The 13,052-nt window shown below is 45.2% G+C and overlaps 1 protein-coding gene across 1 annotated transcript in view; it reads left to right on the top strand.

The window, feature by feature from the left end:
* The window catches only part of Dnhd1 (dynein heavy chain domain 1), a 69,732-nt gene that overhangs the window by 48,493 nt on the left and 8,187 nt on the right, over positions 1–13,052 (top strand). Inside the window, exons 25-32 of the mRNA XM_055597453.1 lie at positions 2,434–4,033; positions 4,204–4,412; positions 4,633–4,837; positions 4,912–5,014; positions 8,423–8,572; positions 8,809–8,991; positions 9,116–9,547; positions 9,752–10,214. Coding sequence (XP_055453428.1) covers positions 2,434–4,033; positions 4,204–4,412; positions 4,633–4,837; positions 4,912–5,014; positions 8,423–8,572; positions 8,809–8,991; positions 9,116–9,547; positions 9,752–10,214 — 3,345 coding nt within the window. The remainder of the gene's footprint in view (positions 1–2,433; positions 4,034–4,203; positions 4,413–4,632; positions 4,838–4,911; positions 5,015–8,422; positions 8,573–8,808; positions 8,992–9,115; positions 9,548–9,751; positions 10,215–13,052) is intronic.

Genomic DNA, 13,052 nt, shown 5'->3' on the forward strand with positions numbered 1-13,052 from the left:
AAGAAAGAAAGAAAGAAAGAAAGAAAGAAAGAAAGAAAGAAAGAAAGAAAGAAAGAAAGAAACAAACAAACAAACAAACAAGCAGCAGTAGCTGCAATGAGCTACAATGGTGTCACATGCCTGTAATTGCAGCCTTCAGCAAGGTGAGGTTGGAAGATAGGAAGATCATGAGGTTATCCTGGATTACACAGCAAGGCCCTGCCAGAAGAAGGAGGAAGAGAGTAGAGAGGAAGAGAAGTGATTTAATAGAGACTGACCCTGGCATCACATGCATGTTAGATTTACCAGCAAAATACTTCAAAGCAACTATTAAAGGACTCAAGGATCTGGAGTAAAGGCTCAGCATTTAAGATCACCTGTTGCTTTTCCAGAGTAATCGGGTTTGGTTCCTAGCATGTACATGGCAGAACACACTGTAACTCCAGCTCCAGAAGGTCTGACACCCTCTTCTCACTTTTGTGAGTACCAGGTATGTATGCAGTGCACATACACATTCAAGTAAAACATTCATATTCACAAAAACAATTAGGCTCTGTGGTCAAGAGCATTAGTTTCTCTTTCAGAGAGCCTGAGTTGATTCCCAGCACCAACATGGCAGTTCATATGTAACTGCAGCTCTGGGGATCTAAGGTCCTCCTCTGGCCTCTGCTATAACCTGCACACACATGACAAATATTTACACACACACATACACACACATGGGGGGGGTAAGAGAAATAAAGTCTTATAAGAAAAAGAAATGTTAAATGACTTTGTTCAGCAGAGTGCAGTGGTAACATGGAAACCAGATGTGTAGAAAAGAGTGAAAAGTCTCAAAAATAATGACTATGTGGCTGTATACAACTGTCATTTTCCCTCTTTAGTCTCCTTAAAGGATATTAGCTGGTAAAACATATACAATGATGGTGTTAGTGGGGTCAAATCTAAGCAGAGGTAAAGGTGGGGAGAAATAAGAAGTTGGATTACAATATTGTTATTTTCTTGTATTTGCCTAAGCAAATAAACATTATTTGGAACAGCCAAACACTGGAACTAAGCTCCCTGTGTAAATGGACCTACAAATTGTGTCATGTTTATAATGGAATACTGTATAATATATCAAAGTACTGATAAGCAAAAACACATATGAATGTCAAATGTAGGCTTAGTAAAAGAAAATAGATTGTTCAAGTAGCAGCTGTATAGTTCTATTTATAGAAAGTTCTAGAAGAGACAATTGATAGTGATAGAAATCAGTTCAGAAAGCACCGTCTGCGTGGTGGTGGAATGGGGATCACTGTGGAGGAGCATGAGGGAACTTTTAGGACTGATAAAATCTAAATAGCATTAAAATGGTGGTGTCCATATTACCAGAACTAGACTGTACATTTAAACATGTATATTTTGTTTTGTGTAAATCACTTTTCTTTCTCTTTAATGTTTTTAGGTTAGGACACGAAGTATTGGGTTTCATTATCGTATGATACTGTGTGTCTCTTTGTTCTCAGCTCCCCTCCCACCACTTCCCTCCTCATTCTTCCTGCCTCTCTCTGGTCAATTCTCAAAGTCGTGTGCATTTTTATTTATTTGCGTGTGTGTGTGTCTGTGTGTGCTGTGTGTGTGTGTGTGTGTGTGTGTCTGTGTGTGCCTCACAGCAGCTACGTATGGATCCAAGAACAACTTTCAGGAATGAGACCTCTCTTTCACTTTCTGAGGCAGCAGGACCTCCTTTGCTCCACTGCTGTGCTACGCCAGGCCTGCTGGCTCACAGCTTCCCAGGGATTCTCCTGTTCCCCTTTCCTCCCATCTTATAATAGCTGTGCTGGGATTGCAAATCCCTGTTTTACACGGGTTTCAGGGATTAAATTCTACTTGTCAGGCTTGCTTGGCTAGCACTCACTCACTGAGTCATTTCCCTGCCCTATTCTCCACTTTTGTGTCAGGTTCTCATGGGGCTCAGGTTGGCCCTGAAACCACTATGTTGCCAAAGATAGCCTTGAACTGTTTGTTGTTGTTGTTTGAGACAGGGTTTCTTTGTGTGTAATTTTTACTGTCCTGGACCTCACTCTGTAGATCAGGCTGGCCTCAAACTCACAGAGATCCACCTGCCTCTGACTCCCAAGCACTGGGATTAAAGGTGTGTGTCATCACCGTGACCGGGCATGGTTTGCAGTTTCAAATTGTGGTCTGACCCAGTTTCTAACCATCTCAACTTCCAACCTTTACTATAGTATTCATCTCCTTCAAGGAATAGGTAGGACCCAAGGGAGGAGAGAGAATCACTTCATTTTTAGGGAGTAGAGAGAGAGCAACTTACTCAGAGGTTACCAGGTGCCCGGAGCCCTCTGGAGCCCTCTGGAACTCTGTGTGCTGGAAGCAGTTAGAAGACAGGGATGGGAGACGCTTCCACGTGCACTTGCGCATGTCCTCAGTGCTGCTCTTAATGTTTTACAGACCCAGAGAAGAGCTGCCAGCCAGTGCTGGAGACTCTGCGCCAGGCAATGGAAGGCACCATCTATGCCCACAACACCTTGGAATTACAGACTCTGCAGCCGACAGTCAACTTCCTTGCCACTGCTACAGTGCCAGGCTACTCTGAGCGCCCGCTCTGTCCACGCATCTTCCGACTCTTCACAGTGCTGGCTCTGGAAAGCATGACTCAGGACACCTTCTTGAGGAGGCATGTACCTGGCATCCAAGCCTGGCTTGAGCGCTTCCCCTCTATGGAGCGGGAGCACACTCTGGCAAGAGCCCTTGTCAGAGCTTCAGTGAAGGCGTGGGAGGCTGTGTGCGCCTGCTTCATGCCTTCCCCGCTCCGACCGCACTACCGCTTTTCCCTGCATTCCGTGAGCCACATTCTGGGAAGCCTGCAGCTGTTGCCTACCAGAATGGGGTCACGAGGTTTTACAGATTTTTTCCATCACCGGCATCATCTGCGCCGGGTATCCGGCTTGCGTGGAACTCGCCTGACTACCATGATGTCTGTGCGCGTCATGGTGCGTCTTTGGTTGCATGAGGCACAAAGAACATTTTGTGACCGGCTGGACAGTGATAGGGAACGTTCCCAATGTGCTAATCTGCTTCTAGAAGTAGCTCAGAGTGTCTTCTGTTGTAGGCCAGAGTCTCAGCCCTTGGTCAAGGACTGTGAGGAGGAGGTGGAGGAGGAGAAAGTGCCCGAAGTAGAATCTGAAGGGGAAATAGCCCAGTGGGAGGACTTAAGCAACAGTGACAGTGGATCAGAGAATGAAGAGGACCCGTATGGCCTCCAGGCCACCACAGGCTCACTCCTCAGTGAGAGCAGTCTAGCATCATTCCCCATAAGGTCAGTAAACAAGGAGAACACAGAAAGTGTCACCCATATGGGCGAGCAGAAGGAAGATAGAAGAGATTTTAGTGGTAAACTCCAGTCAGAGTCATCCAAGAGTGAGTGGAAGACAGCACCCCCGATGGAATCAGTTTTACCCTTGTTGCTACCAGTGCTATTGCTCTATCCCCAGGAGAAGCCCTCAGACCTGGTGTTCAGTCTGGAGCTTATACTGAGCTCTAACTTAGAGAGTTCCAACTTCTATTTGGAACGGCAGTGGGAAAGCCTGGAGAAGCAGTTGGCTGCCTCAGCTGTGCAGCTGAAGCTGAACCCCCACCTTGCCCAATGCCGCATGATGGTCCAGCACGTGGCTCGCCTGGTCCGAGTTCTGGCTAGGCCCCGGCAGCATGGTCTACTGTTCTCAGTGGCTTCAGGTACTGGGCGCCATACAGCCATCAGCATGGCTTCTAGCATCTGTCAGGCTCAACTCTTTCATTTGCCGACTGAGTCAGAGGAAGCTATTTTACAATGTCTCCAAGATGCCAGCTGGCATGCTGGCATGTTGAACGAGCCGGTGGCTCTTCTGGTGCCTAAGAGTGTAAATGTCACTACTTTTGAGCGGCTGATGGCCCTGGCGACCTTGGGCAGCTTCCCCAACCAGTACACCGCAGCAGGTCTGGATCACATCCAAGAGCGCCTCCCCAAGGACAGCCTTAGGGCCAAACATGTCAAGGATGCACTGCTGCATAGGTAAGACCTGGGGCCCTTCACACCAGCTCTTCTTTTACTCTTTGCTGGCCAGAAAGACGAGAAAAAGCTATAGGTTGGCATGAGGGCTAACGGGACAGGGTTGGAACACAGTCCTGGATGTGTAAATAGATCTGGAAGACGATGACAGATGAGTTTTCCCTGACTTACAGGTTCTACCAGCAAGTGTGTAGCAACCTCCACATGTTCTTTCTGATGGGAGATGACCGAGCTCAAAAGCACCTGCCCTCTACCCTTCTCCTGAGGCTCCTTCAATTGACCATTGCCAGTGTTGACCGCTATGAACCCTGGGATCAAGTTTCTCTGGTCAAGATTGCCCAGCAGCACCTGGAGAAGGTTGAGAGTCTACCTCTTGATGATGGTGAGCCACTTTTCACACGTTCCTACCACTCCTCCCAACCGTGAGAGCTTTTGTCCAGGGTGCACTCTCATCCTCTTGTCTGATAGCTCACTCTGGTTCTTACTTTCCTTGCTTTCTGGCTGATATTTTCTACTTTCCTTTCTGAACTGAGAGAGGAACTTTTTCCTTTCTCATCCCCATCCAATCCTATAAGGCCAGACCAAAACCACATCCATTGCAGGCTTCTTGAAGTGCCCAGATTTGAAGGCCTCAGTTCCTACTCTGGCTAGAGTCATGGCTCTTGTCCATCTTTCGTCTGCCTGTTACCATCAGCATGTATGCCCTGCATTGCCACTCACCACCCCCAAGACCTTCCTGGACTTCTTGGACATGTTCCTGCAGCAGCAGCAGCAGATGATTCTACAGATGAGGGTGAAGGCCCAGCGGTAAGTAGCCCCGTCCTTGCAGTTTGCTTCCTTCTGTTCTCCTGAGTCCGTTCACTGGCACATTGTGTTTCTAGCATCCACACTGCCCTGAAGACTCTGACACTACTGGTTGAGAGGAATAGCAACCAAACTAACCTGCTCAGTGACTTGGAAAAGCGGCTGAACGGCACCTTCAAAGTAAGAGGGGGAAGACTGACATTTACACAGTTGTGTTAAAGCAAGAGAACAAAAAGGACCAGGGAAGAATCAACCTATATGAAATTTGGTTCCTGGTTTTGTTTTTTTTTTTTTTTTAAGAGTCTTCTTTTCCCTGTAGAATCTCTCTAATCCTAGCTGTCTTTTCCATTAGAACCTAGGGCCCAATGCTTCCCATGAGATAGCTCAGACTAGATTGACTTTTGTAACAGAAATCTCAAGTGTCTGCCCCTGGATGCTTGTGATGTCTTGGCTCAGCATGGTATGTCCTGAGACCCCTGGATTTTTATCCTCTTCAGTGGAACTCATGACAGCCATCTGCTCCACCCCCCCACCCCATTTTGTATCTTTCTTCAAAAAAAAAAAAAAAAAGCATCAAATGTATAAGACTGTGGTGAACAAATGAGAAAATGTGAATGAGTAATGGAGACAGACTATACCAAAGAAACAAAATTGTACTTAAATATGTGCTAGACATTGATTTCCTGAATTTCTTTACTTGGCCTCTGCTCCTGGCTATTTCCCAGAACTATCTCCTTCCTTCCACTTGCAATACTTTCTCCACTTGCTCACCAGCCTCCTGTTTCCACTTGACTGTTACTTCAAATGCAGGTTCCTTCCTGGACTAAAACCCAATCTTTTTGCTTTGTTATGCAGAGCCAATCACTTTTGAATAAATAAACCTCTCCTATCTTGCTAAAACTAGAAGGGTGGGAGCTGCTATACCTTCTCTAGCTAAATAATCCATTTGAAGTATTTTCATAAACTAGTGAGTTTTGTTTTCAATATAATGGCTTTTGAAATAGTACTTTGTTTTAATTTCTGTTACATAGTCCTGAAAAAGCCTCAGGACTAACTATGGAGAAGTGAACTAGTATCCCATTCTTTTTTTTTTTTTAATTTTAATTTATTTTTATGTTCATCTGGTGTTTGTGAGAGAAAGTTAGATCTCCTAGAATTTGAGTTACACATCAGACAGTTAGGAGCTGCCATGTGGGTTCTAAGAATTGAACCCGGATCCTCTGTAAGAGCAACCAATGCTCTTAATCGCTGAGCCGTCTCTCCAGCCCCTAGTGTCCCGTTCTTGATTAGGTAACCTGTCCAACTTTCTAGTAGCTTTCAGGCCTTGCACCTCCTCACACCTCTTCATACCAAGGTGAGCAGGGCTAGCTCTTTGTGTTTCCATCATGTTCTATGTGAACGGTGACCCACGGAGCTCTCAAGATACTGGTGTCCTCTTCCTATCCTAGTCGTCCTATGATGATCAGGTCAGACCTCAAGACTCAGACAAGTTTCAAAATGGGGAGTGGGGATGGTAGAAAGTTCAAAGTAAACAGGAGTCTCCTTTCTCTTATATCCTAAATTCTAGTGTCTTGCCTTGGGTCCTACATTTTCTCAAAATAATTAATTCCAGGAATTATTGATCTGGTTTAGGAGTCCTCCTATTCCTTAATCCCTTATATCACTCCATAATACAGCAGTCTCGGGTCATTCCATTAGATCCCTTGGCCATTCACTCAATGGCCCTTATAATACATTCTTTCAGTGTTTCCCACCCCAAGAAATGGTACTACCATTCCCTTAATTACCGAAGCCAAACCCCCAGAATCATTCTCCACTTTCCTCCTTTCTCATATTCAATTAGTTCATGTGTTCATTGATATAACCGACAAAATTATTTGAACTTTATAACTTTTGCTCAGGATCTCAACACCTATGTTTGTATTTGTGTTTATATCTACATGTAAACTGATGGGTATATAAAAAGATAAATACATTAATTTGCACAGGAAGCAGCTTTCCCTTTCTGACTTACTGATGAGAAAACAGAGATCCAAAGAGGATAAGGGACTTGGCTAGGCAATATCAGGTATTCACATTTTGACAAAGAAAGTCTGGAGTCCTCTGAGATATACCAAGAATTTTTTTCCAGAGAGGAGGGGAGGGAACTAGAAAGAAGAGAAGGAGGTCTCAGTATATAGCACAGCATACACAGAATGAGATGGATGTTCAAAAACATTTTTATTTATTTTTTTACTGTAAATATCTTTTTTTTCTTCACAATTTTACTTTGTAACCTAGTTGTAGCCCCCTCCCTCATCTCTTCCCAGTCCTACCCTCACTCCCTCTTTCTCCCCATCCCTCTTCCCTAGTCCAGTGATAGGGGAAGTCCTCCTCCCCTACTGTCTGACCCTAGTCAGGTCCTATCAGGTCCCATCAGGACTGCCTAGATCCTCTTCCTCTGTGGGCTGGCTAGGTCGCCCCACCAGGGAGAAGTGATCAAGAAGCAGGTAACCAAGTTCATCGAGATCATGTGAGAAACTGTCCCTTCTCCCCTTACTAGGAACCCACATGGAACATACAGAGGACTTAGCCCCCTTGCTCATGTGTAACCCATATACATTCTTTTATTTTATTTTTTTTCATGTTAAGCACCCTGGTTTATTTGGAATAACTTGCATATATTTTGTTGTATCAGACTCTTTTTAAATACAATTTTTTATTTATTACCATTTATTTCACTTTGTATCTCTACTGTAGCCCCTCCCTCATCCCCTCCCAATCCCACCTTCCCTTCCTCCCTCATCTCCTTCCATGTCCCTTCCCCAGTCCACTGATAGGGGAGGACCTCCTCCCCTTCCATCTGACAATAGCCTATCAGGTCTTATCAGGATTGTCTTTCATAGCCTTCCTCTGTGGCTTGGTAAGGCTGCTCCCTCTCCTACCTCAGGGGGAGGTGATCAAAGAACCAGCCACTGAGCTCATGTCATTCTTTTAAAATGTAATACAATCTAGTGAAAAATGAAGTACACCAAAGTTGTTACCTCAGTTAAGATCTGGACAGGCATAAAGGGGGGTGGAAAGGAAGAGAATCTGTGTTTAAGTATAAGCTTGAGTCAAGAGACAGCGAAATCAGCCAGTTGTGGTGGTACATGCCTGTAATCTCAGCACTCAGGGAGGCAGAGGCAGGAAGATCTCTGTGAGTTAAAGGCTAGCCTCATCTACAAAGTGAGTCCAGGCAGCCAAGGCTATAGAGAGAAACCCTGTCCTGAAAAACAAGAGAGGGAAAGGGAGAAGGGGGGGGGGAAGAAAGCTTCCAGAGGGAGGGACTGTATTCTCTTGACAACTGCTGCTAAAGAGTCAGAAAGAGAAGAGATGTAGCAGAATAGTTATACAAGCGTTGGAGTTACTTGTATGGTAACATGACTGTAGGAAAAACAGTCCCTGCTTAGGGCTCTGCTACTAGATGTACAAGTCCCAGACCCAGAGAATAAGTTCTCTCTGTGGCCTACTGGGAGCTTGACTTGGTCATTCTATCATGCTCTTGCTGTCTCTGTGGGGTTGGTCTCAGAGCCCAGGGAGCTGCAAGATCTGGATCTCTGTTCACAGAACGTTGCTATGTATCAAACCCAGCTCAGACAAACCAGGATCGTCTATAAGCAGAAGATGGAAGAATGCCAACAGCAGGAGAGCCTCATTGAGAATCTGGTCAGGCAGCAAGATGCCCTACAGGCTCAACAGGAGGCTTTCCTGGAGCTGGTAGGTTCATCCTCCTACCTGTGCTGCTGGAGAGAGGACAACCACTCATAGGATACTCAGAGGACAAAATGGGGTGACTATTAGTCAGGGCTCCTGGCAGGGAGGCCAAGGTCATAGGGTGGCTTGGGAATGAACCCTCATGATGACCATTAAGAGAGATAAGTCCTCTTGGAAACATGCTGAAGAATGAGCAGAACACCACAGAATCTCTGCATCATGCATCTGTCCTCATTTAGATGAGCAAGGCGTTTCTAGGTCCTTTGAACCAGCTGCAGGTGGCGGACTTTGAGGAAATAAGGAGCTATCGAGCCCCACCAGAATCTGTAGTCCGGGTGACAGATGCACTGTGTGACCTGTTCCACCATGAGACAGGCTGGGCCAGTGCCAAGCAGCTGTTATGTACTGAAGATTTTTATCAGGTAGGAAGATGAGGCACACAAAGGGAGAGGGTGGCATAAGGAAAGAATTGGGCAGGATTAGCCTATTGAGTCAGGTGAAGAGTACCCATGTCTTCCCTTGTCCCCTTAACACATGTCCTTCCAGGAACTGGTATTCTTCCCCAAGGAGAAGCTGACGGCATCAGAGCTGATAAAGTTAAATGAAGCTCTGCAGGCCCCAGGTATGAGCGATGCGGCCTTGAGGTCAGTAAGCATCCCTGCAGCAAACCTGACAGTGTGGCTCTGGGCTGTTCTGCGCTACGGGCTGGCACATCATCGGGGCTTGCCCACTGGCCTGCTGCTGCGGCAGGTAGATGCAGCACTGGCTCGGGAGCAGGCCCGCCTGGGCCAGTTCCAGTTTCAGGCCCACGATCTGCTGCAGCAAACTTTGTCCCTGACTAAGAAGCTAGAAGATGCCCAAGCCTCTTATAGCCATGTCATGGAGTGCCTCAACCACGCACAAGGTGGAGAGTATAACAAATGGCCCATGAACTCTGCACTGCTCACACCCATGCACATGTGGACTAAGCAGCTCCAGGTAACAAGCCCCCTCCCAGATGTATCTCTCCAAGTGCATTTTACATCCTCACAATGTGTCTTGCTTCCTCTGTCCTTCCATACTCCCCTCCCCATACTGCCCTCTATGTATTGCCTCACTTTCCTCCGTAACCGTCTGTCTGTCCTTCCACATGACTCCCTAACCTCACTGAGTGTTCATGGTTTTGTTACTTCTTCGCAACAGAAGTTGAGGCAGCATTGCAAGACTGTGTTTGGAGATGCTCTCTTGTGCTCGGCTGCCGCTGTCTATCTGGGCCCCCTCCCACCACAGCGGCGCCAAGAACTGCTAGAAAAGTGGCTGTCTCTGTGTCAGGGCTTCGAGGAAGCCCTGGCCCCAGATGATGTGGCACAGGCGCGGAGGCAGAAGTCTGTTGGGGCACCACCAAACACCCCTCTGCTGCCCACACGTACTCCCTTCAAGATTTTTACCCTGCTGGGCAGTGGATCAGAGCAGCACCAATGGGACCGAGACAGAAGGCCCCAAGCGAAGTCAGCCCGCCTGGCAGGCCTGCTGCTGCTCAGCCACATCAACTACAACGGTTACCGCTGGCCTCTGCTGCTGGACCCCGGCAACCAGGCCCTCATCTGGCTGAGCCCACTACCTCCAAAACAGACGTGGCTGGCGCAACTTCCCAAAGAGAGCAAAGGTAGGCATGCACAGTGATATCCTTCTTGGGTGTCTGAGCTCCCCAACACTCAGCTTCCTATGTTCTGCCCTTTCATGGTGGAGATACACAGTTTTTGTGGCTAACACATATTGTATTTTACCAGCCTGAACTGTATTAATAAATTTCGACTCATTTACTGTTTTTGTGTGGTTGGTTTTAGCTCATGGTAAAATGACTCTAAATCTACACAGCTGGCCAAGCCATGATCTTCCACATCCCCAGTCTACTCGACACCATGGGAAATCTTGCTTACAGCTAAAGCTTACAATTTAGGGTAGTATTTATTACCCAAATTCATGCAACATTCAGAAATTCTTGAAAAATATTTTCATTGACTGTTTTTGAATCAGGGACCTATCTGAACAGAATGTTGGCAGGAACATTTCCTAGGAGAAGGAAGTGAAGGAATGTATTTATAAAGGAACGGATTGGGGAGTTGAATAGATGAGAGAGGAATTGTAGCCTTGTATGGACAAAGGGTTTTTATAATGAACTTCTAGGACCTTGAAATGAGATCATTCTGCTCCTTATATGAGTGAGCCCTAAGTCCCATGACAGTCATTTTTTAAGAGATATAGTAGAAGACACAAATACACAGTAGGGGAGATCATATGAGGGAGGCAGTTACAGAGCCACAGCTGAGGAGTATCTACAATTCCACTTAGCAGATGATGGGAGAGACAAAGACAGATTTCCCCTTTAGAGTCTTTGGGGGTGGGAGTATGGCTTTGCTAGCACCTTCATTTCAGACTTGTAGCTGCCACAACTCTGAGAGAATGAGTTTAAGCCACCACTGTGGGCTGTTACTATGGTCATGTATACATCATAGCTATAGGATGTCATGTCAAAGGCACAACTGGCAATTTATGTCTCCTCTGTCAGGAAAGCAAAAGATCTTTCAGAAATGTTGGGCAGAATTTTTGTCTCTGTGATTTTTGTTTCAAGTGCTGGGGATTGTACATGCTAGGAAAGCATTGTACCGCTGAGCTACATATGTAGCCCTTGATCTTTGCCTTCTGGTATTACTCCCATGATAATATTCCAGGATAGGAAAGCCTCAGATGTACACACAGTTACTAATCAATGTACCTTAAGGAGAGCTATTATTCTGAATTATCTTGGTGAGTTCAAGCTAATCAAATGATACCTTCAGAGAAGAAAGGAGGAAAGAAAACTCAGATTAGAAAGACAGGGAATAGTCAACAAACTGTTGCTGTCTTGAAGATGGATGGGACTGGCAGGTCAGCTATGGGAAGAAAATCAATACTGTGAAAACCCAGTAAAAGGCAGGCTCAGTGGTACACACCTGTACGCTCAGCTACTTAAGAGGCCCCAACATGAGGATGGATTGGGCCTGACAGCTTGAGGACAGTTTGGTAAACATAATGAGATCTTACCTTTAAAAAAAACAAAAAACAAACAAACAAAAACAACCAAACAAAAAATAATACACTAAACCTGCAGGAGGACCTACAACCCCAGATGAGACCTTCATCTAAGCCCAGTGTGCAGCTGAGCACAGACTCGCTAACCCTGCTATGCTGGACCACTAGCCTTCAATACTTAGGGATAATGTTGTATGTGGCAATTAATATTTACTATTGATATTACTTTAGTAAAGCTGTGGTTATTCCTAAAGAGCTGTGTAACCAAATCACCACACAGAGACTGGGATTTATTTAATTAACCTAGATTACAATGCTGGGCAATAGTTATTCCATCCTAAACCTCCAAGCCCACATAGTTTCCTACTATTCAGATTTTACCCATTATACTTGCTTTTAGTGATATCTTAGGACTGGTTCATTTCTCCATGTCGTTCCAGGACCTCTCCTCCAGCCTCTTTCTCCCAGCTTCTGCTCTTCCTCCTCCTCCTGCCTCCCACTCCCTCCTGTCCTCTGGCTCCTCCCCTCTCCTTCCTACTCCTTCCTCTCCATTGCTCAACATTGTGGCTGGTTGTTTTATTGTGTCATGTTTACACAAAGTTGAGACAGGTGATGCTTAGAATAAGTATCACAATGCAATGTCCAGATTGAAACCAGAGAGTGGGGCAGAGAAATCAGCATTTGAATGAACAAGGGTACAGTGTATACATTCCAAAAGAACATTATACCAACATTTCCCCCTTTTAAGTCCAATAAAAGGCTCCTTTTTTTTTCAATACAATAACAATTATGAAATTATGAAAACTGTTAGGTAAAATCTACATGTGCAATGTCCAGTCCATGTGTATTTAGCAACCTAGGAGAAAGTATCTGATTATTCTATCTATCTTGACAAGTTAAAAGTTCTATACCTAAATTAACTTTTATCTTTATTGGTATTACTGAAATGAAAGCATTTTTTAACTTCTAAACAAGTTAAGCTTAAATGTGGCACTACGACTATTTGGTCTTCAACCCCATCAGAGACTTGAGAAGGAATAAAATTAGTTACTAGAGTAAATAGGAAGTGCATGTTAGCAGCTTCCAAAAAATAAAAAATTGACAGAGACAGTTTGCCCATAACTCTTTACGTTATACTCAGACTATTTGACAGACATAAATGTGAAGCATGAACTATTTAGGACTTGCTTACCCTATCTTGGCAGAGTTTGGCAGTTGACTTGTCCTGCATTTAAGCTTGCCCATTTTTGGCATAATTTGTCTGTCATGAAGGAAGGGTATTTTCTTTACCCGAGTGGCTCGTTTGCCATATTTGAAGCCATCTCCATATGGAGGTTCTTTAATGCTCATCATCTTCTCTGAGGCAGGCGGGGTGCTGCCAGGAGATGACTTGTCTCATTATCAAAGAATCTTTAAAATAATAAGGACACTT

This window comes from Psammomys obesus, unplaced genomic scaffold (genome assembly GCF_907164565.1).
Source record: "Psammomys obesus unplaced genomic scaffold, mPsaObe1.curated_primary_1811, whole genome shotgun sequence".
Taxonomy (NCBI): Eukaryota; Metazoa; Chordata; class Mammalia; order Rodentia; family Muridae; genus Psammomys; species Psammomys obesus.